This window comes from Podarcis vaucheri, assembly GCF_965113315.1.
Source record: "Podarcis vaucheri genome assembly, chromosome: 12".
Lineage (NCBI taxonomy): Eukaryota > Metazoa > Chordata > Lepidosauria > Squamata > Lacertidae > Podarcis > Podarcis vaucheri.
The window spans coordinates 53521208-53549022 of record NC_138750.1 but is presented as its reverse complement, the minus strand read 5'-3'; the positions used below and the strand labels follow the sequence as shown (position 1 = coordinate 53549022).

The window sequence follows — 27815 nt, the reverse complement described above, 5'->3', positions numbered from 1 at the left end:
AGATTCAGCAAAGAACATAATGCTCCTTGTTTTCATTAATACTCAAGTACTCAGAGCCATAAAACGAGACACTAATTTAATTTCTTCACATTAACTGTCAGGATGCTAACAAACAGAAAGATGGCAGTAGCAAGAGACAAAGCCAAAACACCACAATCTTCACCCAGCCACTCTCCTGTTGTTGTGCATACCCCTGGCTGTGGCTTTTGACAGCTCCTAGGGAGGAGCTTCCCATTACACAATCACCATCCTAAGATTGATAGACGTGCTGCCTGTATGCAGCGAGAGAGAGAAGAAATTTGTTTTCAAAAGTAATCCTGTTATGGCAAAACCGGACTTTTAAAAACAGGTTTAAAAAACAAAAGGAAAAACAAACCCCACTATATTGCAGTGTGTGTGTGTGTGTGTGGCCAAGAGAAGCATAGGTCGAGTAAGCTAGGAGAGAAAAGACCTGGTGAGAGAAACTAATCTCAAAAGAAGAGAGGAAGAACAAAATTAAAAATAGAAAGAGTAGGATAATAAAGGAGAGAGATAGAGAGAGGAAAAAGAGGAGAGCGATTCTAAGCATGAAACCTGGAGCAGGAGAACAACAAAAAGAAGTTAAAAGTAAGGGAAATAATGGGAATGGCAGGACGGTGACAAAACAGGGGGGTGGGGAAGAGAAAGAAAGAAGGAAGTAGGAGAGGAAGGTAAGCCAGGGCCTTTCTCAATATGGCACTGGGGCAGGGAGGAGTGAAAAAAGTATAAACAAAAGGAAAGGCAGAAGCAGGCGAGGAAGGGGAGGGGAGGCAAAGTGCAAAGGGGAGAGGATGGAGGAGGAAAAGAGGCCAGAGGTGGCCCTTCTCGACGTGACAACTGGGTCAGGAAAGAGGAGGAGGGGGAGGAAGCCCCTTCCTGGAGCTGACAGCGCTCCTGCCCTGCCTCCCTTTCCTCTCTCCCCCTCTCCCTCTCGCCACCATCCCCTCACGCACTGAACTTACTTCTTCCTGACTCTCTGGAAAGGGGAAGCGCCATCTTTGCGAGGCCGGCCCCTAGGTCTTTTGTCTGTGGTGGCGGCCGCCGCCGCCGCCGTGGGGGGAGCTCCCGGCTCGGGGAGTTGTGGCGGCGGCGGTGGAGGAGGCGGCTGCTCGGCCGCCGGCGCCGGGCTCTGCTCCTCCGTTGACATCCTAGTCAGCAGGACGGGAGAGGAGGCACATGGAGGGCGAGGAGGGAGCTTGGGGGACGGGGGTGAGGAGGAGGAGGAGGAGGAGGGCGGCGATCCCGACGCTCCTCCTGCTCCCGCCGCTGCCGCTGTTCCCCTTCGTCGTCGTCGTCTTCTCCTGCTGCTGCTTCTTCTTCTTCTCCGCCTCCTCCTCCTCTCTCCTACCTCCGCCTCGCATTGCTGGCCTCAGCCGCCGCGGACCAGCGCGCAGGTAGCGGCATGGGGAGGGCGAAGGGAGGAGGGCCCGCCTCAGCCCACACGCAACCAGACCCCTTTCCTCGCGGGGCGGAGGGGAGAGCGACCCGCGGCGGCGACGCCACCAACCGCCGGCGCGCGCAGGGCAGGCCGGCTTCTCCCGCCGCCTCAGCTGAGGGGAATCTCTTCCCTCACGCGACGACGACGCCCGCTCTCTTCCTCACACACAAGGCCCCGGGGAGGGTGGCGGCCGCAGGCAACGAACGACTCCTTCTCCTGCTGCTGCTGCCGAGGAGGAGGCAGCCGCCGCCGCCGCTTCATCGGACGTTGGCCCTGTGCCCTTCCCCCGCCCCCGGGGGGAAGGGGAGGAGGCGGAGGCCCACGCTGGGCGGGCGGGCGGAGGGCAGCTGAGAGGAAGTTTTGACAGCTCCTCCAGCTGCTGCTGAGGGAAGGGAACGTACAACTGGAAAGCGCCTGTGTGGTGGTGGTGGTGGTGTGTGTGTGTGTGTGTGTGTGGTGTGTGTGTTGGGTGTCGGGGGAGGGAGGTGGGTCGCTCTAGGGTGTGCGCCGGCTTATTACAGGGCGACTCCTCTCCTCCTCCGCCTTCCCTCGCTCCTTTCTTTCCTTTTCCCCTCAGGCGGGCCCGCGACCGCGACGCCGCCAGCCAGGAAGTTTTACTTGAGGAGAGAGAGAGAAGAAACCGGGGGGGGAGGGGCGAAGGAGACAGTTTATGAGGAAGGGTGTCGCGCGGCTGACGGGCGCAACACCCTCCTTCCCTGAGGTGGCGACGGTGGTCGCCGCGCTACAGCCGCTGAGGCGCGCCAACAGCCCAATTAGCAGCGACTGCCGCCCGCTCAAAACGCCGCGCTGTTGTTGTTTTCCGCCCTCACAGGCGCAGCCACCGCCGCCACCTTCCGAGAAGAGGGAGGGAAGGGGAAGGCGCCGGCGGCGGCAGCGACAATCGCTCGGCCTCTCTCGAACTCCCCGCCCTCCCCCTCCCCCTGCTCTAGGCAGGGCCCCCCACTGCGCCTGCCCAAGTCGCCCGCCCACCGGCCAGCCCTTTCCCTCTCAGCGCAGACATCTCATTCGACGCGCCGCCGCCGCCGCTGACCTCACGGGCGGCGCTGCTGCTGCTGCTGTTGGCAGCGGCGAATGTCGTGGTGGCGGCGGCTGTGGCAAAAATGTGGAGCGCGGAATCCATGGACGGGATGAGTCTCTCTCGCTCTCAACTGATTGGAAGCAGCTAGGAGGACTTCTTGTCCCGGTGCGGCTGCCTCGCATATGTGTCGCAAGCGAATTTTGCGCCTCTCTGTTTGCACGCGCATAGGAGCCAACATCTAGGGGCCGAGATCCCTTCGAGGGGCCCCCAATAAAATATTGGAGGGGGCTGGGCCCACCCCTAAGTTGATGGCCAGTGCGTGTGCACGTCTTGTGTTCGATTATGTGGGGCGGGGCTTATCTGCCCCCCGCATATTTTATTCAAATTGGCACTGTGTGTGTGTCTCGCTCTCTCTCTCTCTCGCTGGACCGGCGAGTGAACTCCTTTCATCCAGCGCAGTGGTGCCAACTTTGAATAAAATACTGTATTGGGACTGGAGAGAACAAATAACCCCGCCCCACGTAATCGATCACAAGACTGAATGCAAGCACACCATTTGAATGATGGTTGAGGCCCCTTCGTCCTCCCCAAGAAAACATATGAGCCCCCCCCACCCCACTCCCAAGTTTATGGGCATTGCCATTCAAATTGTGATCGATTATGCAGGGCAGAACATACCTGGCCCCCCTCCATATTTTATTCAAGTTGGCTCCTCTGAAGCCCAACCAACTTTAGAGGGGCTAACCCCTTCAAATTTTTTGCTTGAGGGGGGAAGTCGAAGGGACCTCGGCCCCTAGGTGTTGGCTCCTATGGTCCCCAGTTTGGGTGTGAAAAGGACACCTAACCCCACCTTCTTCCAGTGGGGATAAGAATGCTGGGCACGGGCTTGGCTGCGCCTTCCCCACCCTCGCACGACCACACCCACTGAGGCTTCCCTGACTGTTTTCACACGCAGTCTACGCGCGATTGACTTTTTTGGGGGTGGGGTGGGCGGGCGGGCCTCTCGCCGCGCGCTCTGCAAAATATGCACACGTGGAAGCGCCTGACAACAGCTGCGCTGCTGCGCTCCCCTGCCCAGACCTCTCGCACAAGATCCCAGGCGCGAAGTGGGAGGCGCTTCGGCCGCGCGATGGTTCCAGCCCCTGCGAGGTCAGCGGAGGTTGAGCAGGGAATAGCTCTGCAGACGTGTAGGGGAAGGCAGGGAGGGAGGGATCGGCGGAGGGTGTGCGCGGAGAAAGCGCTGGCAGGCCGTGGGCGTGACATTTCACCTGGGCGCAGAGAAGGCACCGTCGATTGGACGGCTGTACACACACACACACACACCCCGCACACGTCGGTTGTAATTCCCCGGTCCAACAACATTACAGACCCGCCCAGGTCAGCTTTCACTGACTGAAGCCTGGAGGGTGGGGAGCCGCGATTGGCAAGGGGCTGCGCGTGGGGAGAGCGCGGCACCAGCAAGGGAGATCGCCTGGGGAGAGGGATGCTTTCCAGCATCTCTGGTTGCAGCAGCTGCTGAGGCTGCTGCTGGGGGGGGGGGGCGGAGGTGGAGGGGACTGGCGATGGCGCTAATCCTGCTCCCCACTCCCCCTGGGATAGGGGCCTAGCTGGCTGGCTGGCTACCTGCCCAGATTCTCTGAGGCTCGGCTCGGGGGTTAAGCCTCATTACATGGGATTTAACTTGTCCCAGAGTACAGCCCGAGACTGGCTCGGAGGAGGAGACGCTCGCTCCGTGGTGTCCTCTGTCCTGATAGCAGGACATGGGGCGACAATGTAGGGCGGGAGTGAGGTGGAGTTTGAAATGGGCAAAAATCTGCCTCGGAGGTGGGGTGCATGTCATTCTCACCTGATCTAGCGCCAAGTAAGCTTCTTTTGCTTTTTTATGGCCTTTTAGAATCTTTCTCCCCTTGTCCTGACACTAGATTTGGGTTTAGCTATTGTTTGAGTTACCACATCACAACTGCTGAGTCATGCAACCAGAGCTATGGGCCATAAAAGAATTAACCCTCGAACCTTTTGAATGAGCCATAGGATTTTAGAGGCAGAAAATAACAGTGCAATTTTAGCCACCTCTGTTCAGAACTAAGAGCTACTGAATTCAACAAGACTTACCAGTGGCGTAGTGTGGGGGGTGCAGGGGGGGCCAGCCGCACCGGGCGCAACATCTGGGGGTTAGGGTTAGGGGGCGCAAATCCACGGGTTAGGGGGCGCAAATTACTTGCCTTGCCCCGGGTGCTGACAACCCACGCCACGCCAGTGAGACTTACTCCTGTGTAAATTAAGGCAGCAATCCTAACCCCATTTAATGGGAATAAGCCCCATTGAAATCAGTAGGAATTCTACGTAGCCATAATCAAAATTGCAGCTGGATGACTCTGATTGCATAATTTGCATGACCCTGGCTGCAGAATTTGGATTTTTTAAAAAACAAAAACAAAACAGTGATCTCATGTTAGCCAATATTTTTAAACAGTTGGTGGTCATTATAAAAGTTTCATTAATCCAAAGTGAGTGTAGAGCTTTGTTTGCTATTGGTTTGTGCATAATAATAGTATTTAACATTTGTATATGGCTTTTTGAGTGTGTATTATATCATATTTTATATGCATTATCTCAGTAAGCTTTACAATAACCTTGAAAGATAGACAGCATTATTTTATCCATACTGTGCATGGAGCTGCGGAGGCTGAGAGTGTGGCTGTTTTGTGAGTTTATGGCTGGGTATAGCTTTAGCAGCATACAGGGAGAGAGATTAAACAAAAGGAAAAATGGATAGAAATGCAACATGCATGTCCATTTTCCAAAGTATTGTATATCTCGGGAGTGGGGACCCTGTGGCTCTGCACATGTGGACTCCAACTCTCATCAGCCCTAAGCAGCATGACCAGTTGGCTGGGATGATGGGAGTTGTAGTCCAGCAACATATGGAAGGCTATCTTTGTCACTGCTGCTTCTAAACTGGTGCATTTTCTTATATATAAAATATAAGAAGTCTATGACAAATCAACAAAGTCCTTCACACAGAGTATGTCGTGCTAGCTTTTATGAGGCTTCCACACAATGAAATGTTGCACAATGGCATACACTGTGATTGTGTGATAACAGTAGAGAGTTTTCACAGAGAAGCCATGGGGTAACAATTGCACAATCATTTATTGCAGGCTATGAGTGCTTCTATAATGGGCACCCTCTGGAGGCTTGCCTTGGGTGTTGGGAGACAACTGAGGTTGCACATTTACTTCAGACTAAACCTCAATAAACCTTGTGGGATTTAACTTTTTAGTAAATTTGTATAGGGTTGAGCTGCATACTTGGGACTATCTCACTTACTTCCAAATGAACATTGTTAGGATCCACAAGGGGCATATAGTTTGCATTGAAATCTTTTAGGGCCACCAGATACAGTACCATCCTTTCCCCAGGCAAGTTCACATAATTTGAACTTATACTTATTGGTTGTGAAATTGCTGGAGTACAATGAAAGCTTTTTTTAGAAGTGGTCTATAGAATGTTGAACACCTCTCTTAGTTTGATTGCACCTCTAGGAGGAATAGCACTTGGGAAAGAATGAAGGACAGACCATCGTAACCAATAAGCGCAAGCAAGAGTAGGAAGAGTGCTCCAGAGTTGTTGCTTTGCTGCCCGCCCTCTTTGGAGTATGATGCAGGCCTGGACTTGCAGTGCTACAGCAGGTTTTGGGTTGCATGAGGTCAAGTCTATTGCAAATGCTTCACCTGATATTGCAGGACTTAGGCTCCTCCACCACCACTTTATTAAACCTTTCAGTTATATTATATAGCTTACTGATATATAAACTTAATCCTCAGTGGAGCACTGCTTCACAAATACCGGTAATTGCCTGAGAGGAAGATATGTGCATGACAAACTCTCATAAGTGGGGTGGGTGGGTTATGAGTTAGGTTTTTTCCTTGTTCTTATTATGTATTTTGTGTTTTTAGTTTGTATTTTTATGCTGTGAAATGCCCTGAGCTCTTCAGATGAAGGGTGAAATACAAATACAATAAATAATAATAAAGATGCTCCCTTTGAAGCACCGTGGCACTTATTTCCAAGTTTCAGTCACAATTTGGATCTTTATGCCCTGTTAGTTACTTCCAAGCAATGATCATCTATAACAAAGTTAGGGTTATTCCAGGCTGTCATGGTTTGGGGGAAGGATACAATCATATACAAGTAGATCCAGGGTGCACAATTAAATCTGACTTGATGCTCTTGCACTACAAAGCCAACACCCTTCTTCCCCAAACCCAGACTTCTCACAATATGAAAAGTGACAGAAAAATGCACCATAAAGTGTGGGATAACACTTGCCTGATGAAACATTGCATACCATCCTCGCAAACAAATAAAGCAGAACAAACGCTCAATAAAAAATTGACTTCATCCAACCTCCTGGCAAACTTGGTGCAAACAAATTGGGATGATTGCTTAATAGGTTGTTTGGAAAGAACCTCCTTGATTTGCTTGTCAGCATTTAGTGCAAGCAACAAATATAAATCAGGCTGGATGTATGCAGAGAGAGATGGGCCCAGTGTTTTTCTGTGGCACAAAATAATTTGGATAACACCTGGGGGTTTTCTTTGAGTGGGTGGGAGAGACAACTGAATAGTGTGGAAAATACCCCTGAAAATGGCTTGCACAAGTTCCAGACAAGTTCCAGACTTAGAACAGGAGGCCAGATTTGTGGACTGCAAACCTAAGCTGGTGCCTCCCAGCCGTTCAGGCCGCTGGAAGACAAATGCAGATGGACACTCACTACTCTGATGCACTGATTCAACACCCTCCCAAGTCACCAGTTATTGCCATCTGGCTGTGCCCCAGGGAGGGAGATGGTTTAGCCTTGGAGTCTCTCTCAACCACGAACACACTGAATGTCCTTGCTCTACTCATTATCCTTCTGACTTAAGATCAGGTGTCTGATTACATACCTGGTAGCAGCTTTAATGACAGTGGAGTGAACGTGACTATTATAATACTTAGGTAAATGTGTTTTCGGTGGGGGGAGCAGACTTCTTTGTGGCTTTGTTTTTACCTGTGGTCAGTCATATACAACTGTGGCAATAAGGTGCCAGAGTGGGGTGACAGTGCCTCCAAAGCAGCAGTTCATTTCCTACCCCACTACTCATAGAGATTACTTTCTGCAAATGAAAACAAAACCCCATTAATAGTCCCTATTCAGAACAGCGCATACGTACGCACCCACCATACATGGCTTCCCCCCTCCTCCCCAAAAAATCCTGGTAACTGTCACTTAAGGGTGCTGGGAAGTGTAGCTCTGCAGGAGGAGGGAACTACAATTCCCAGGATTTATGGTGGGGGAGGAAGATGTACTTTAAATGTATGGTGCGCATGCAAGCATCTGGATACTTTTAAAAGGCAGCATTTGAGGAACTTCAGTAATAGTTGCAAGGTAGATATAAGAAATTAAGGGACGCGGGTGGCGCTGTGGGTTAAACCACAGAGCCTAGGGCTTGCCGATCAGAAGGTTGGCAGTTTGAATCCCCGCAACGGGGTGAGCTCCCGTTGCTCGGTCCCTGCTCCTGCCAACCTAGCAGTTTGAAAGCACGTCAAAGTGCAAGTAGATAAATAGGTACCGCTCCGGCGGGAAGGTAAACGGCGTTTCCGTGTGCTGCTCTAGTTCGCCAGAAGTAGCTTAGTCATGCTGTACGCTGGCTCCCTCGGCCAATAAAGTGAGATGAGCGCTGCAACCCCAGAGTCGGTCACGACTGGACCTAATGGTCAGGGGTCCCTTTACCTAGATATAAGAAATTTGATATATTAAGAAAAAGTTTAATTATGATAAAAGTGTGTATTGGCAATAAGCAATAAGTAATATGAAATCGAAATATGGAATAGACGGGAGGTTGGGTCTTTAGTGTTAAGACCAATATATGTTTTATTGTTTGTTAAGAAAATTATGTGTCTATGGTTATTCCTGTGTGTAATTTGGTATTTGTGTTTTTTCTTTTTTCTTGCTGTATCAATTGTTTTTTTAAAAAAAATAAAGAAAAAAATAAAAGGCCGTCGACTGGCAATGAAAATAAGGCTGCGATCCTCAGCAGGCCTTCCAGCATCTCCACCGGGATCAATAGGGCTCCCTTCGAGAGAAAACGCGCGTGGGAAGGGAGCGTGCAGACACACCTTTTCTAAAAAGGAAAGCATGCTGTATGTATATATATAATCGCTTAGCCTGATGGCACCACAAGGCGTTTTTCTGGAGCCTGGGCTTGAGGCTTTTCCCTGGGAACGGGGAAAGCACGCAGGGCGTGGGTTGGCCGAGAGTGAAGCCGAGAGAGCTGTGGCTGGCTGGCAAGCTGGCTGCTTCGCGAGAGGTACCAGGCAGGGGGAGCTGGGCCAGCGACCAACCTGTCAAATCCACTTTAGGACAAAGTAGGTCAAGCCAGGGGTTCCCCTCCCCCGCGGGGCACCGGGCAGGCCCAGGAGGAGGCAGAGAGAGCCCTGACACGCAGCCAGGCGGGGAGCTGGGAGGGGAAGCGGGCAGAAGAGAGAGAAAGAGAGAAAGGAGGAAGATCGGGCTTTGCATCTTTGCTCGCCTCCTCTGGATCTGGAAAAGGCAGCGCTGCGCAAGCAAGGCGCCCTGCTCCCTCCCTTTTCTTGGCCTCCCCTGCAAGCCTCGCCTCCGGCGCCCTCCCCCCTGCTATGTGCATCGCGGAAGGCAAGGCAGCTCCAATGGGGAGGAGGAGGAGGAGAGGCCTGGTCCCCTCCCGGCTTGCAAACGGGGAGGAGCTGCCAGCCCAGGCTGCCACTTTCCCAATTCGCCCAGGCGGGCCCAGCTCGCTGGCTGGCTGGCTGGCTGGCGGCTCTCAAGGCGTGGTGTTTTCCTGCCGCCGCCGAGGCTGTTTTGCAAAAGAGAGCTTGTTGTTTCTGCTTGCTGCTGCTGCTGCTGCGTCACGCCTTGCCAAGGCTCCCCCGGCTGGGTTTGTTTGGCCTCGCAAAGTTGGCGTTGGGAGATAAGAGATGTGCTTTTGCAAAAAATAAATAAAATGCAAATCAGGGACATGTTGCTACTTTCCCCTCCCGCACTGCTCCGGATCCTGGCTGCTAAAGGGAGCAAGGCTGTGGTGCCTCCCATTGCAATTTTCGGATCCCAGCTGTGGCGGAAAGGAAAAATCCCTTCCCTTCTTCACTTCCGCCTCTTTTAGCCCCCCCTGCCGCCCCCCGTACTTTCAGTGCTCCGAGAAATTCCCTCCCCCGACTGCGATCTGTTATTCGCAGGGGAAATTGAAGAATGGCAGAGGCACTATTTTCTGCGGAAGGATACTAACTCCGAGGAAGGTGATGCGGTTTGCCATTTACGTGCCGTGTTGGAGGCAGCTAGGCGGGTTACTCCTTTTCTTTTTTTTATATTGTAGCGTGAGTTGGGAAACCTCCCGTGCGATGACTGTGCAACCTCTGTGTACACGTGTGTATATTTATAAGCCCGTTCTGCCATAAGAGAAGGCAGGGGCTGGGGAGGATGTGACGGCGTCCTTTCTGTTCTCTTGCAAATGCACTTTTGGCCCGCGACATCATGTGTATTAGTTGCAACTGAGCCCCAAAAGAGAAAGGAAATAATGGTGTTTGACAGCTGTTTGTCATCTAGTTGGGTGGTTTTGTGCACTGCTGAAGCAAGAACCCAATCTGCTGCTGACACTTATATCCTTATACATTTATTTATAGGAGAGCCTAATTGTATATTTGCACAAACTATCGCTAAGCCACAAATGGTTTTCGTGTGTAAGAGGAAATATATTTTGGCACCGGATACAAATGTGTCAAATATCCCCAGTGAAGAAAATGGGCACAACTTTCCTGAGCATTATTTGATATTTATTTCTTTTACGCTATATATTAAAGCAACTGTTCCCGTGTTTGGTGTGCACAGTACAGAGGGGAAATATGCTGCAAACAGTAAGTGAATAGTTTGAATGTTACACATACAAATAAGATCTGCAACACAATGTTGCGGCATATCATCACTCCCTAAGCCTAAGAGAAGTGCTCACGTTCTGGGTTCTAACTAGCTTGCCAGTCAGCCATGTCTTCCTCCAGAATGCCATGCACTGTTAGGGGCTAAAGCAGACTTTCCCTACTTTTCCAGGCGACATTTCTATGGCATACTGGGGACCAGGGTCTCTGCTCTTTTGTAAGCATATACATTACTTCTTCCTCCAGTGTTCACCCATGCACACTGTAGTGCAGGGGTCGGCAAATTTTTTTAGCCGCCGGCTGGTCCGCTGTCCCTCAGACCTTGTGGCAGGCTGGAGAATAATAATAATAATTTATTATTTATACCCCCCAGTGGCACCGGGGTGGGGGGAGCTTGAAGAAGAGGCAAGGGGGGGCGAGTAGTCCTCCCCACCCCCCACCGCTGTGCTTACCTTCCCAGGGGCTGCCGCCACCACCGCTGCTTCTCGTGGGTAGACAGTGAGCTCGCCTGCTCTGCTCTCTGGCCCACAGGAGCACCAGGGCGGTGGCAGAGGGAAGATGAGCAGTGCAAAAGGGCTGACTCTGGAGAGGGATTGCTTAAAATGGCGCTCAATCCAGCCCCCTTCCTCCTCTAGGCAGGGCAGGGAGAAGCCAGAAGGAGGGAGGAGGCGCCACCACAGTGTGTGTGAATGGGGGGGGGGATGGAATGGCGCAGGGGGTGAAATGGCACAGCCTGAATGAACAGAATCCCCACGCCGATTCACAGACAGTCTGCGGGCCGGATCCTGATGGCAATTGGGCCTGATCCGGCCTGCATACCTTAGTTTGCTGACCCCTGCTGTAGTGTCTCTCATGGGGCTTACCTGTCCCCCCATATTTTATTCAAGTTGGCACCCCTGTATGCAGGCTTGGGCGTATGCATGGAGGCTCCTGTATACTATTATTAATTAAATTTGTTAGTCTGATTTATCTTGCCCAAGGCAACTCAAACCAACTACAACCAAAGAAATTCAGAAGCTTAAAAGCGGAAAAATGCTTTCCATCTGAGTTCTTCTGTATTCTTAACTTCTGTATTCCATTCCCTCATTCTCTTACCTTCCCAGCTAGTCTCTGTTTAACAACATATGGGGATGGTATTCAACTAAGTTTTGCTCCGAGGTGACCCATTGTAACGTGTGGACCTAACTCAGTCATGTTCTTTAATTTCAGTGGATTTACTCAATGAGTAAAACTTAGCTGAATGCCACCCATGCTACAGAAAGCAACATACGTAAAGAGTTTTCAGTGCTTGCATCTCCTTTATGACTAATACCTTGTTGATTGTGGGATTACAAGAATGGGTGTATGCATAAAGGGAATAACTGTTCGGCCTGAGCAAAGCATGCCTAATTCCTTTCCATAACACGGATTTGTATAAGTCCTCCAAAAATGTCCTGGCAAGGGTCAATGTTACCCTCTGGCTCTATGAGGACAGGGCTCAAGAGAGAATTCTGGGCTTGCTCTTGCTTGTTGAACTTTGCATGGAAACTTGTTTGAAGTCGCTTGCTTGGTTGATTTAATAACATTTATATACCACTTAGTTGTAAATAAAACCTCCAACTGGTCTTATTAAAGTCAGCAGAGATGTTTTCAGTCTTATCACTTGTCCAGCTGTAACTGAAGTGGTGGAACCTTTAAATGAATGAATGATAGATAGATAGAAGTCAAAACTAATTGTAGTATCCAGTGCTACTTCTACCCTGTGTCTATGACAGAGTCTACAGTTGTGAAACTTGTAAATAAATATCTCGGAAACATGCTCTGTCGGAATTGTTAGGCTGGGCTTCTGAGCCCATAAAGCTGCTCTCTGTGGCTGTGATAAATTACAGGGACTGTTTTCTTGCTCTCTGGTGCAGCAGCAGAGAGAATTCTCTACCTTTATGCTGATAGTTATGATGATGCGGTGCAGCTTTCGCAGAATCATCCATATCCCGGCTCTTCATGTGCCGCGCTGGGATTTGTTTTCACCACGAAAAATGTCTGAGTGTCCGTGTTTTCAATTGCTTCGCCTCCTCAAGAAGGGGGAAGAATCAGAATTCAATTGCATGAGAGGCTCCTTACAAAGATTAACCAAGGAGGTTTAGGAGGATATTCACTGGTGGTCTCAGTGCAGTGTTCACAATTCCTGAAAGAAATTCATTAAGCTAGGAAAAAGCTGGCACCAGACCAGCCTTCCTGTAATGTCCTCCATAATATGCTACAAGGGACACATTTACAGTCACTCCTGGTCGTCTTTATAGGACTGGTGCAAGATGAAGGGCCAGTTCACAGCCGTAAGACGTGTAATGAAAAGAAGCTGGGAGCTTGCCACAGCCCAAATCATTTTTCAGGCATCTCAAGCACAACACAGCCTTTTGAGCATTGGGTTTTCCCAAGGATGTGCAAATAGACTCATAGCTGTAATCTCTTGAATCGCTGAGATATAATGACCATTTTTGTTCCGGAATCTTCATATTTCATGCTAATCCCCTTACGCACAGCAAGGAAACATTCAGATACTACACTTTTCACTGTGGCACAGTCACTCCAAAAGGATTAAATACTTCATCTGTCTTTATCATATCCGACTTAACTTCCCTTTACGTACAAGCTTTTGTACAAAGTTTAGTAAAAGGAAGAGTGTGTGTGTGTGTGTGTAGCCTTGAACTGAAGAAACCCTGGCCAGCTCTAAACAGAGACAGCCAGACCTACCAAGCCGCCTATTTAGGAAGTACCTGCCAATTACAATTTGCATCCGTGAGTCAGATGATAAACTAGGCCCATTGGGTAGGTGGATCATCTGCACCCTTTTTAAAGATTTGGTTTCCCCCCCAAAAAAACACCCAAAGCTTGGGGTTTCCAAATGTTCAAAGGCAAGAACCTGGCAGATAGTGGCTGTGATCTGGAGTTGTGTGCTGGGTGGGTCCGATAAGAGTTCATAACTTGAACTAGGTTAAGGCTGAAAGCAGAACTCAATGCTTTAAGGAGGTAGTTTTCTGGAAGAATAAGGCAAGGTGGGAGTGGAGAATGGTGAGTGAAGCCCAGGGAAGCCAGCACACCCAGACTTGCTGCTTGCAGACCATCCATTAAATATTATTTATTAGTTATTTATTTCAAATGATTTATACACGGCTTGTTTAAAAAAAACATTCGAAGGGGTTTACAACCAGATAAAACAATAAAATCAAATATATGTATTCACATAATCCTTAATCAAGCAGTGCCCAGAGGTGGATAACTTGTGGTCCCTCGGGTGAGATGCTGGACTACTATGAATTCTTAAGACTAGGCCAGGCACACTCTTGATTTTGAATATGCTGTATGTGCATATTGCCTGCATATTACAGGTGATGGTGGTGGCGTTTGTCACATTGGAAACATTCATAGAATCATAGAATCATAGAGTTGGAAGAGACCACAAGGGCCATCGAGTCTCTCTCTCCCCCTACCTAAAAATAAATGCCCCAGCATTTATTAAGGAGTTTCTTACCAGTGATGAGGTTATGAAACAATGATTTGTTTTTCACCCAGACAGTTGCATAGTTATGAAGACAATCCCTTTTCCATCTCTACAAATTATTTTGTTACTTTCCTGGCTTGGGTATTTTACCTGTATGCTAATGATGACTGGGATATGGGTAATAAGGTGGAGAGGCCGTCATCTTTCTAGCAAGCAAGTTAATTCAATTTAGGCTTGGCTGATTTTGCAGCCTCTGGCAATTTGACTTTAGCCATCTCGGTGTTGTTTTGACAACCTGACAGCAGTGCTTCGGTGTACAGAGACACAGCAAAACCAAGAATCACTGTGCATGGCATTTGTTTGGAGGGTGCTACTGAAAATGTGGTACATTTAGAAAAGTATATGCTGTTTGGATTTCCATTCTTAAATCCACTGTGTGAGATCAGAGGAGGGAGAGGCGCAGAAAATAGGCAAGTTCCTATTGGTGGTGATGTCAGAGAATTCCAACAAAAATGGAAACAGAAGCAGCAAACATCTCTACCTTCTGCCCCATTTATATGCAGAGGAAGGTGATGGAGGGCTGGTGAAGGACCCTGTGTGAGAGGCAGGGAAGGGAAGATCTCCCAGTTAGGAAGGCTGAGAGAAGAAAGGGAAGCTGGAAGGGTCTACCTCTTTCTGTGTGAGACAAGGGTTAAGATCTACCTTTGAGAGAGGACCTTGCATTTTTCTTCCTTTTCCCAGCCAGTGTGGTGTAGTGGTTAAGAGTGGTAGACTCGTAATCTGGTGAACCGGGTTCGATTCCCCGCTCCTCCACATGCAGCTGCTGGGTGACCTTGGGCCAGTCACACTTCTCTGAAGTCTCTCAGCCTCACTCACCTCACAGAGTGTTTGTTGTGGGGGAAGAAGGGAAAGGAGAATGTTAGCCGCTTTGAGACTCCTTTGGGTAGTGATAAAGCGGGATATCAAATCCAAACTCCTCTTCTTCTTCCTTTTTCTGTTTTCATTTAGATTAGCTTGGTTTTTAAAATTATATTACCTTATGTAAAACCTCAATAAAATCTTATTTTTTAAAAAATTAAATGGTGTTTTCTTTGCATTGAAATTAATAGTGCACAACTACTGTAATTACATCATTAATTAGGTGACATTCATAACTTATGTACATTATATTAATTACATTGAATAACAGACAGTGAGATGAATAATGTAGTACTTGATGGAAACCGAATTGCAGCGGAATAGAAACAGTGCCAATTGTGATTAAGTCAGGATGGAATGGAAATTGCTGCCTTCTTACATCTCTACCATTGGGGAATTTGTATAATCTCATTAGTAATTCTTTTTTTTTTATAATTTTTTTTTGGGTTTTCACATTTTATATAGACAAAAACAAAGACACAAAAGACAAATAAACACATAAACAAAGAAAAAAAAACCAACAACAACAACAAACATATATACTTTCCCAAAAATGTTATTTCCTAACCCTGGTCGTTGACTTCCCCCTACCCTCTCCCTTGCATCCCCATTTCCAAATTTATATCAGCAAATTGGCATTTCCCTGTCTTAATATTAGTCCTTTTATAAAAGCAAACAAAATTAATTTTTTCTAAGTTGGACCTCAATTCCCTTCCATCGATTTCCCATTTTGTCTTGAATAATGATCTTTTTAACCAAATCCCATAATCATGAGTGTTGTTAGAACTTGATTTTTCCCTCCCTCCCATCCCCGGTTTGCGTCCCTTCCCAAAGCATGTCCAAAATAACAGTTCTTAGCCCGGGTTCCTCACGTCCGAGGCCCTCCAGTCTCTTTCAGTCCCTCTCCGCCGGTCTTGTTGGTAATCCTTTATGCCAGTCGTCACATCTCGAAAGAGTTCTTTCACCATCAATCCAAAGTCTCTTCCCATATTTGCAAACAGCTGCTGAAGAGTTTCCACAAGGCATGAATCTTGAAGGTAATCAAAGTCAGAGTCTATGTGGAGGCCCCGATTATATTTCTTTATTTTAAATTCCTTAATTTCATAGACTCCCAGGGCCTCCACTTTCGTCTTCTGCATCTTTCGTGGATTTATAGTAGATTTGCTCCAATAGTCTCCTTGTTTATATTCCACAGGCGTCAGCTTCTGCTCAGTATTTTCCCACATCACTTCTTCTCTTTCTTGTTTTGTCTTCTCCTCTTCTTTTATTATCATTTCTGGTTCAGCTGTGGATTCTTTCTCATTGAGGTCCTCGTTACATTCAGCAGAACTACTTGTTTCAGAAGTCAAGGTCATCAATTGTTCACTCATAGCCGTAGTCTGCTCTTGTAAGATTCCGACCAAATAGAACATCCTTTCGATTTCTCCCAGTATCTTTCCATCCACAGCCATTGTAATTCCACAGAATTCCCTCTAGAGGGAATCTGGTTACTTAGTATTCTTTTCCCCAACAGTCCTCTGTCTTGTTATTGTTTCTTTATTTCCAACAATTTTAGATCAATTGTAACTCTTTTTAATCCAGAGGTAACTTAGGTAGCAATTTTCCACTATTAACAGTCCGTTTGACAGCTTTGACAGCTGTCAAACTCTGCACTTCTTAAACCAGCTCCAAAGCAGGACGCTCCCGGGCCCGGGAGGGGGGGTTGTTTACAACAGAACACAAAACATCCAACACTCCTCTCTCCTGCTCAAAATTTCCAAATCTTGGAAGTTACTGTCTTTTTTAAAACTCACCCTTTACAGGGTAGGCACTCCAGCTTAGTTCTTTTTTCGTTGCTCTGGATCGTCTGCAAGGTGGGGGGTGCGGACTTCCTTTTAGCACATCCCCCGATCGTCTCAAATTCAGTGGATAAATTTCTTAAAAGCCAAGTCCAAATTACTCACGGGTTGTTTTTTCAGCCGAATTTCAAGGAAGGAAGTCAGCGCTCTCCGGTCATGGCTCGCGGCTTCGCTCAGCAGAGGTAGCGATGGACTCTCAGTGCCGCGCCACCCCCCGTATCCCCTCCGCAGCCTTTAAAAAGGCTCTTCGCGAATCAGGGGGGGCGCTTAAGGCACCCGCCGAGTCTTCAGTCCGCAGGCATTCCGCGCCTGCGGTTTTAAGGGTCCCCGTGTCGCCGGCACGGCAAAGACCCGTCCCCTGCTGAGCCGATTCCCTCCGGAGCTCGGAGGGAATCCGCCATTCCCAGATCGCGTCAACCCCGGAAGTCCTAATCTCATTAGTAATTCTTGTACATAATATGCCAAGGCAATTGATGAAATCTTAGGCAGGGACAGGAAACCAAGTCAGACCATTGGTCCATCTAGGTCAGGCATCCCCAAACTCGGCCCTCCAGATGTTTTGGGACTACAGTTCCCATCATCCCTAGCTAACGGGACCAGTGGTCAGGGATGATGGGAATTGTAGTCCCAAAACATTTGGAGGGCTGAGTTTGGGGATACCTCATCTAGGTTGACGCTGTGTACACTGACGGGCAGAAAATGTAGCATTCTCTGGTGTCAATGCTTATCCAGAGATTGCAGAAATAATGCAGAATTTGGTGGAGGTGACAGCATCACCAAAAACATGCTAACTTAAATTGAAGTTAATATATGCATATAAAATCATGTGTGTTACCGGAAACCAGGCAATAAGCTAACTAGATAAACTCATCAAAAATCTTGTGGCACCTTAAAGAATCATTATGGCATAAGCTTTGGTTGGCGTCTACTTCATCAGATACATGAAATGTTAAACAAAGTTATGGTTTGGGTACAAAACTGTGACACGTAGTCACATATTCTATTTTCCTACAGTTTTCTGGTTCTATTTTATAATAATTTATTGGGGGTGAAAAAGGAAGAAACAAATATCTGAACTATAGCAGCCCCTAATGGCCTCTAAAACTATTTCATCCTTGCAGAAAAGTATGTGGCTGCATCTCAAGAGACAGAGGCCAGCCACCTGTTCAACTGGGCCTTGTCCAAAGGCTGAGATAATCTGGATTTAGATGAATTGCATTTATCACAGGCAGACAAATCCTTGGAATGGCTGGCCAGGTAGCTCCTATTCCAGGAACATTTGTAGCAAAACTGATGGACTTGGAAATAACTTCAACAGGAGAAGCCAACGAGGTGTAATGGGAATTTGTTGCTCTTCTAGTGAATTCTGGTTGTTACAGGAGTATTCATTAGTTTATACTGGTGAGGTTCAGTTAGAAGAACAGGACACTAACTCGGTATATTTTATTTTCATGGGTCTCAAAGGACCCTTTCGCAGATGATTAGGTTTGTAGAGCAAGAAATGTGCAGCTGTTACTCATTTGTTGCAAGGAATCTTTCCTTAAAGTAGTGCTTCTTCTGCTGGGCCGACGTTGCGTTTTGCCAGCAGCCTGCAAAATACTACCCTAGGCAACTGTTTCTCCAAAGACAGTACATTGGTTTCAGAAAGTGTGGTGCGGATGACAGTTGTGCATGTAGTACAGTGGTTAGAGTGCTGGACTACAATCTGGGAGAACAGGGTTCAAATCTCCACTCAGCCATGAAGCTCACTAGCTGACCTGGAGCCAGTCACTGCCTCTCAGCTAAATCTACGGTACCTCACAGGGTTGTTGTGTGAATGAAATGAAAAGTGGGAGAACCATTTATGATGTCTTGAGCTCTTTGGGGTAAAAGGTGGGGTATAAATGCAATAATCAACCAACCAACCAACCAAAGCATAAGAAGTGTATGCTTGATCAGGGCTCCAGAAGTTTACATGGGACAGGGCCATTTTATTATACTGGGCTCTCACCCCAATCCAGGGACAGCATTCTGCATGTATGTCAGGGAACTGCCATTGGAAGGAAGGGAGGTGGAAGGGCTCACCCTATTCTCACAAACAGGACCCAAGCACAAGAAGACTCTGCGCCAATGTGGCTTCCAGGAACTGGTACTCAGAAGCATTACATCCTCTGACCGTGGAAGCACAGCATAGCCATCATGGCTAATAGTCACAGAGAGGAGATAGGACAGCCACCTTCAAATATCTCAAGGAACATGGAAGATGGAGCAAGCTTGTTTTCTCCTGCCCTGGAGGGTAGGACTCGAACCAATGGCTTCAAGTTACAAGAAAGGAGATTCCTACAGTGTAACCTCGGGGGGTTGTGAACAGTGGCGTAGCGTGGGTTGTCAGCACCCGGGGCAAGGCAAGTAATTTGCGCCTCCTAACCCGTGGATTTGCGGCCCCTAACCAGTGGATTTACGCCCCCTAACCCTAACCCCCAGATGTTGCACCCGGTGCGCCCAGCCCCCCCTGCACCCCCCACGCTACACCACTGGTTGTGAACTCTCTTTCCTTGGAGGTTTGTTAAGCAGCGGTTGGATGGCCACCTGCCATGGATGTTTGAGCTGAGATTCCTACATTGCAGGGGGTTGGACTACATGGCCCTTGGGTCCCTTCCACAGTTCTGTGATTCTATGATTCATTGATAGCCTCAATGAATTTGTTCTCCTCCTCCATGAATCTGTTCTTCTCTTAAAGCCATTCAAGTTGGTAGACATCACTGCCTGCTTTGGGAGCGAGTTCTGTGTTTGAACTATGCACTGTGTGAAGAGGTACAGTGGAACCTCTACTCACAACCATAATCCGTTCCGGAGGTCCGGTCATAACTAGAAATGTATATAAGTAGGGGCGCACTTTTCCATAGAAAGGAATGGAAAAGAGAATTGATCCGTTCTAGATGATGGAAAACACTCCCTAAAACAGCAATTTAACACAAATTTTACTGTCTAACGAGACCATAGATCCATAAAATGAAGGCAATAATCAATGCACTGTACTATAAAATAAATAAGACAGTATTGTAGATGAAAAAAATTAACATTAATTTTTTTTCTTACATACACTGATGATACAGTAGTCATTGTTTGGATGGGGGGGGGGGGGCTTTTATCCATTTATTCAGTCACACAAACAACCAGTAGCTGAACTGGGTGCCGCACAGTTACAAAAACAAGTGCTCTGCAGCCAGTGGGGTGAGCTCCAGCAAACCGGAGGCCTCTCCCTGGCGGCAGAGGCCCCAGTGCTGCCCCACAGCCGGCCAGGCAAGCTCCAGGCTGCTGGCAAGGCCTCTCTTCGTATCTAGAGGAAAGTTCATAAGTCAAAGCACCTACTGAAGGTTGTAACTGGAATCGTACGTTAAGTAGAGCCATATGTAAGTCGAGGTTCCACTGTACTTTCTTTTTTCTGTTCTGAATCTGCCAATATTCAGCTTCATTGGATGTCCGCAAATTCTAGTGTTATGAGAGTGATTCCCCCCCCCTTCAATCTACTTTGAACCATATCCAGAGGTGCTAAGTTCTGCATGACATTGCGGGGGCTCATTGCGTGATGCCACATGTGTGATGTTAGGAGGTTTGGAGAGCTCTCTGCAACCACAGGGAGGCCCGTCGGAGCCCTCCATTGCCTTGTCCCTGCATATGTTGCGGGTGGGGTGCCCCATAGAGTTGACGCCTATGGCCATATCCAATTTTGTAAAAACTTTTATCATGATACCTCTTGCAATCCTTTAAAAAAAAAGGTCCCAAATGCTGCAATAGTTCCTCATAGGAGATCCACACCATCACCTTGATATTTGGGTTACCCTTTTCTGAACCTTTTTCTAACTCCACAATACCCCTTTGAGGGTGAAGCAACCAGAACTAGTGCAGATCACATGGCTTATAACGAGTCACATACTTTCCTATTTAGAGCCCATAAAAGAAGCTGGCATAATTTGGAACAATCTGCACAAGCTACATCCAGCCCACTAGACGTTGCTTTCGGCCCAGCTGTTCCTTAACAAATCTCCAGCTTTTGATGTCTGAGGCACACTGGTGGCCTATGCTCAGCTCCCTGGGTCACAAATTGTTCATAATGTGACATTTCAAAATGTTTAACTTTTAACATTATTTTGATGGTGATTCATTCTTTAACAGTAGAATGCCTTCCTGTTGTACCACTTAGATGCTGCAACATTCATGCTGCTCTCGTTTAAAAAGTAATAATGCGGACGAACATTAGTAAGGTTATCCTTTCCTCCTTCCACTGCAATGCTCTGCTTGTTTGTAGAACTACTTTAGTTTGTTCTGCGTCTCCTGGTTTTAAAAAATAAAAAATTGAAAGATGTATGCCCTTTCCCTCCAACAAAGGAAATGAGTCTCATATAATGGATTATGGCAATGGTTCTCAATTAGCTAAGTATGGTGGATTCCATTTTTCAAAAGCCAAGCCATAGACGCCCTACTTTTGAAAAAAGAAAATGTATTTCTATGGTGTTTTTGTTATGTGAATGGTGCCGCAGACCCCCTGGGTGGGTTACGTGGACCACCTGGGGTCCGCAAACCACCGATTGGAAACAATAGATTATGGGTATATGCATTACCTTCAGCAAGGCAACATCTCATCCATTACTTGCAGACTGAATATTGCCTTTGCATCTAGGGCATACCGCTCAACTGCCCTAATTTAAGTGAGACATCCTGGAATGACAGAAGCCACCCTGGCTTCTGTTTGGATCCTGAAATGTCCTGCATTTTGGACTGGTGCTCTGACTCACACCAGAGCAGCTGACCAAAAGGGGCTCATTTTTCGGCTGGGTGCTCTTGTGGGAGTCAGTTGGCTTGTGCCGGGGTGGCTGAGCAAAAACGAGCGTCGCAATTTGGATCCCCCGAACGTTGTAGGGTCTGCTGGGGGTTGCAAGATTATCACTTGAAGGATAATGAAGTGCAGTCAGGGCAGGACACCATTTGACAGCAAGCCTGAATAGGCCAAAAGCTGGAGGAATGATTCACATATACACCATTCAATGACTCTAAACTGAGCACAATGGTACCTCGGGTTACATACGCTTCAGGTTACATACACTTCAGGTTACAGACTCCGCTAACCCAGAAATAGTACCTCGGGTTAAGAATTTTGCTTCAGGATGAGAACAGAAATCGTGCTCCGGCGGCACTGCAGCAGAGAGAGGCCCCATTAGCTAAAGTGGTGCTTCAGGTTAAGAATAATTTCAGGTTAAGAACGGACCTCCGGAAGAAATTAGGTACTTAACCCGAGGTACCACTGTATGTGAACTTCTTTTCTTGAAAAGTGTGGTGTTTTAAAAATTATAATATGAAATATCTGTTGCCCAAGATAGCAGAACCTGCACATACTGGTGCCGACTACATGGAGGCTGGCTACAGTTCCTAGAGACATTGGAAGCTTTTTTATTACAGGTCATATTTAGACTCATAGAACAGTAGAGCTGGAAGGGACCCCAGGCTCATCTCGCTCAGCCCCTTGCAATGCAAGAATCGCAGCTAAATATGAATGCACAAAACTGGTTTTTCAGAATTTTCAGTATCAACCAAATTTTCCATGTCTTCTCATCGTCCATCTTGTTCTACTTATGACCTGATAGTGGCTCTTCAGGATCTCGGCCAACAGCATTCTCCCCCTGGACAATCCTTTTAAAGCTTAAGTATTAACTTTGGGGTCTTCTGCATGCATAGCAAGGGCTCTAGCCCTGAGCTATGGTCCCACTGAACATGCACAACCAGCAACTTCATCCGACCCTCACACACCTGGAATCAGGGCATGGAAAGCACTTCCTTTTCCATTTGCGAAACAACCCACTGCCGCCCACACCCCAGTCTGCAGGCTGCTTTGCTGACAACAGGTCCCATTGCTGTGCATGGCGGGCAGTGTGTGAACTGGCAAAAGAACGCGATAGCCCGCTATGCTTGCTCCATCGCTCCTTATCAGCGAACCCAAGAGGGCTTTTCTTCTCAATGGTGCTCGTGGTTTTGGCAAAAGGCATTTTCACACAGGGAGTCATCATTTCCTCCCAAGCTGTTTTCATTGCCACTTCATCTCTTTCCTAGCTCAATGGCTGTTTTCTGCACAGAGGCTATTTTGTTTTCCTGGACCAAGGCCATTCAATCGAGTGGGAAGCGCCAAGAGAGGAAGAGATAGAGTGCTAGCACTGTTCCCACATATCTCCAAGGCTGATCTTGACGCAGCTGTGACTGCGAAGGACACCTCTGGAAATAAAGGGCAGCTTATTACCCATCTTCTCCAGCTCCTGCAAGGAACTAAATATCCTGAAGTCAGGAGTAGCTTCTACACAATGGCCCTTTATAGCTCTCTGTGGGCCTTCTTTGCTGCCTCCAGCTGCCTCTACATGCTGTTTTCCCTCAGTTCTTTTCTTCAATATTTTTTCCAGTTGACTTAATTATTACAGTGCATGGACCGGGTTGAGGCGAAACACACTGAGGGTTGGAGTTGGCATCGTAGTAAGTGCTAGAAGAGGGAAGCGCCTTTGCCATGTAATGATATCATCGGGGAGCTGATTGGTCGCCTTCCCCTCGAAGGGAGGCGCTGGCCTGAGGCCTTTGGGATATGCTTCGACTTCCGCGATGCAGAACAGAGACAGGGCCTGTCTCTTGCCAGCCTGCTTTGCTGCCAGTGCCCTGGCAATGCCTGAGAGACGTTTAGAAAAACAGCACAGTACTTTTTTTTTTTTTTTTTGGTCCATGCTGGGAGGGGAGGTGAAGGGGGGGAGAGTGAGGAGGGGGCAGCGTGGAACACAAAGTCGCTACACAGCCCCAGCTTGGACCCTAAGTGGGAAAAACAAGCCAGGAAAGAAAGCACCAAACTGCACATTTTTAACTTGACAAGTTAATAAACAAGTTGGATTCTCATCCCTAGAAGTAACCGTCAGAAACCAAAGAGGGCCTCCTCGCTGGTCTCTGGGGGCAGAAGTCTGAACGCAGACCAGGCCGCAAAGGAAATTTCGCTTAGTGGTGTGCAAATACTGGCTGCGGTGCTGGTTGTTTGTGGAACCACCACAGATGGCACTGCGATTAGCTCTCTCTTTGCCAGGCTCATTTGGCAGGGCGGGGGGTGGGTGGGGAGGGGTGGTGGTGTGGCATGGCAGTTACACGGCAAATGTCCCAGTTTACCTTTTTATTATTATTTTATGACAATGTTTATAGAACACCCTTCATTGTAAGTTAGGGAGGCAGTTCATAGAACCACAGAACTGTAGGGTTTGAAGGGTTCATGAGGGTCATCTAGTTCAACCCCCTGCAATGCAGAACTTTGTTGTTGTTGTTGTTTAGTCGTTTAGTCGTGTCTGACTCTTTGTGACTCCATGGATCAGAGCACGCCAGGCACTCCTGTCTTCCACTGCCTCCTGCTGTTGGGTCAAACTCATGCTGGTAGCTTCGAGAACACTGTCCAACCATCTCGTCCTCTGTCGTCCCCTTCTCCTTGTGCCCTCCATCTTCTCCAACATCAGGGTCTTTGCCAGGGAGTCTTCTCTTCTCATGAGGTGGCCAAAGTATTGGAGCCTCAGCTTCATGATCTGTCCTTCCAGTGAGCACTCAAGGCTGATTTCCTTAAGAATGGATAGGTTTGATCTTCTTGCAGGTCACGGGACTCTCAAGAGTCTCCTCCAGCACCATAATTCAAAAGCATGCAGAACTTAGTCACAACTAAAAAATCGCTGACAGATAGCAATCAGACCTCTGTATAAAACCTCCATCTTCTGAGGTGCTCTCATTTTGTATTTTTATGCTGTAAGCCACCCTGTGATCTTCGGATGAAGGGCAGTATACAAAACAAGCAAGCAAACAAGCAAACAGTCATATATTCCACTTTCAAACAGATCTTTCCACCAGAAAGTTCCTCCTAATGTTTAGTTGGAATCTCCTGACTTGCAATTTGACTCCGTAGGTTTGGATCCTACCCCCTTGAAGTCACAGAAAACAAGCTTGCTCCATCAGCCAACAACCCTTCAGATATCTGAAGATGTTTACAATACGAAACCAATGCAATAAAGAATGGGAGCAGGTGGAGCTCAGATTCAAAAGGCTTGCATGCATGAAGGCAGGTAACAAGAGTGGTGGAGCCAAGGAACCAGGAAAACTTGCACAGCCAGAAAGGAAAGCAATAGCAGGCAAAGGCAGAGTGAGGAACGGAGTCTGAGAGTCACACATATATCTGTTGCACAAAGGAAAATACTGTATCTTAACAGAAAGTTTATATGGGGCAACAAAGGACAGCGATGAATCACAGCAGGGATTCAACTTGTGGCTTGCCAAGTGTAATGAAGCCCACTAGCCTTGCCTGGTGGACCTTTGTTGTTGCCTCTCTGAAACTGCAAAAGCAGTCTAGCACATGGGGAGCCACCCTAAGATACTGAAGGACTGCATGCCACAAGGTGTTGGGGGCTTGATTGTGATCAATGCAGTGCTGCCATTATGTGAGCAAAAGGTGCTTCTTTCAGACCATTTCTGTCAGACTGAGGTCCCTCGATTCTCCCCACCATATATCTGAGCTCTCATTTGTGTTGGTGGTCTGGGCCAACTAACCCCCTCGAGCTGTTGGCAAGATACTGGTATTTGCACACGAGTATTTTACTTACTGCAAGGAGCTCTCTTCTTTCCTCCTCGGTGTAGTAATAGGCACCAGTCTTGCATATGGCATGATGGAACTGTGTTGAGACTGCCAGGCTCTTTCAAGGGGCTTGGCACTTGAACCATGCAAAGGCTCCTTTGCTATTTCTAGAGAGCAAGGACTCACACCAGCTTTCTGCAGAACGCATTCCAAATGGGAGCAGAGGCAGCTTGAGTTAGGTGGATATAAAATAAAATAAAATAGTTCAAAATATAAACAGATTGCACTTTTAAGTGCTCTCGAAGGAGGAAACAGAGTGCAACATATGTTCCTACCATACAAGTTATTTAGTTACCTTTTAGGGGAAAGTGGGGGGGGGGAGGGAAGGAGGGAGAGGGGGAAAGAAAAGCTTTAATGGACTCATTATTGGCTTCCCTTGGCAGAGCTGTTAATTAATTAAATAATGACATGTGAATGGCATCCACTGGAGAGGTGCATTAGAGCTTCCAGATGAGCATTGCTGGCTCATTCGAGACCTAAAATAGTTGCAGTTCAGTCACCACTTAACTCACGAGATGAATTGGCATGGTGTTTCCACCTGGGAAAAGAGTAACGCTCCTCTAGTTTGCACCAAATATGCACTAGTATCCGCACCCCCTCCAGGTCAAAAATGCAGTTGAGATTAACTTGTTCTTTTAGCAGCAGAAGTCACAGCTATAAAATATTTAAGCAAACTTCCCTCAGTGGAAGAGGGAGAGAGAAAGAGACACAAAGAGACCCTTCAATATAGGCTATGAAAATATTTTTGGGGGCTGACACAGACAGAGCAGCCTAAGCCACAAACCTGTTTAGCTGGCATACTATGAAGAATCCCTGCCATGGTAATGCCTCTTTCAGTCCAAGAGCTCCAGCATAACAGGCTTGCTAATTGCCATTTTAATGAATATAACCAAATTTCTGGTTCCTTCTTCTTCATTTAAAAAATAAATCATGTTTACAATTCCCAAACACACAGTGAAAATAATTTATAGGGTAGACAATAAAAAGATAACATTATTTTTTTTTGCTAGGGCTCGGGAGCCATGTATGCAAATACTTTCCCAAGGCCAAAACCAATGATGGAAGGTGCTTGGTCCAAAAAAACAAACTAGTAAAACAGGATGATACGGTCTTTCAGCATGGCTCTCTGGACCACTAGCAAAAGGGAAATTTAAAGGGACCAGAGATTCGTAAAAATCTGACAGACATTTTAATTTTCCAGAACTCTTTAGCAGGCAAGGGGCTCCCCATCTCTAAGAAACTGGAGACTGACTTATAGCCCTGACCTGTCCTGGCCCTTAAATGAAACACACAGGTTTCTGGGGTAAACAGACAGCAGAAACAAGGAGAAACATGGCAGTCTTTGATTTAGCAAAGCTGGGGGATTAATTTTGATGTTCTAGGGAAGAAAACTCAATCTTCTTTATCTTCCAGTTTTTTTGCCCAAAGGGTCAAGCATACACATGAGTGGCTGGACTCATCTAATCACCTTGACCACTTCTTGTTTGTGGACTTCCTGCAGGCATCTGGGGAACAGGGTGCTGGACAGGTTAGGTCTTTGGTCTGATCTAGCAGAATGCTCCATATGATGAACTTTCAACTCATGAGTCAAGTAAGATCTACAGTGGTGTCCCGCAAGACGAACGCCTCGCAAGACGGAAAACTCGCTAGACGAAAGAGTTTTCCGTTTTGGAGGTGCTTCGCAAAACGAATCTCCTATGGGCTTGCTTCGCAAGACGACAATGTCTTGCGAGTTCCTGCTGGTTTTTTCCCTTCCCCCCCTTTTTCTAAGCCGCTAAGCCGCTTATCAGCTGATCCGATCAGCTAATAGCGCTAATCCGCTAATCCGTCAATGGGGTTGCTTCGCAAGACGAAAAAACCGCTAGACGAAGAGAATCACAGAACAGATTCTTTTCGTCTAGCGAGGCACCACTGTAATCTTAAAAGAAATGAAAGAGTGCCTTTCATTCAAGCTTCTGACAGTCTCTTCATAAATCATCTTACAACAGGACCAAGGTAGTAATACTTTATGATCATTAATTTAAATAGTTAATTGAGAAAATCTAGGGTTTAATAGCTCCTTAACTTTATCCCTAAATCTGAGTATGGAATCAAGAATCATTATTAAAAGAAAATCTAGTGGATGGCTTTTCTTTTTAGTCCATAGTAGAAATCTCATAGGGAAATTATGAATTCCTGTTCAAAATCACTCCACAGCACCTTCCTGTTCAGCCAGAGTTATCAAGAGGGGACCTCATCCACTCCATCCATAATATGTAGATTACAGAATCGACCTATCAAGGGTTGCAGTATATTAACATACACGATACACACTGAGCAGTCAAAAATATTCATTTCCACCATCAATTAATGGAAGGTCATCTGAACTACTGCCCATGTTTGTTGAGAACCTTCCTCTTTTTGGAGCAGTTTTATGTACTGGATTTGTAAATAATGCAGAAGACAGTTTATTTCGCAAAGGATTTGAAGCTTTC

General features: G+C 47.2%; 2 protein-coding genes across 4 annotated transcripts in view; one reads left to right on the top strand and one right to left on the bottom strand.

Moving 5' to 3' along the window:
- The window catches only part of KMT2C (lysine methyltransferase 2C), a 143986-nt gene extending 142494 nt beyond the window's left edge, over window positions 1-1492 (bottom strand). For all 3 annotated transcript variants that reach the window (XM_082192087.1, XM_082192088.1, XM_082192089.1), the window contains exon 1: window positions 981-1492. In XM_082192087.1, the coding sequence (XP_082048213.1) occupies window positions 981-1165 (185 nt within the window). In that variant the 5' untranslated portion in view covers window positions 1166-1492. The remainder of the gene's footprint in view (window positions 1-980) is intronic.
- GALNT11 (polypeptide N-acetylgalactosaminyltransferase 11) overlaps window positions 1-27815 on the top strand; it is a 243969-nt gene that overhangs the window by 177684 nt on the left and 38470 nt on the right. The gene's annotated exons all lie outside the window — the stretch shown is intronic.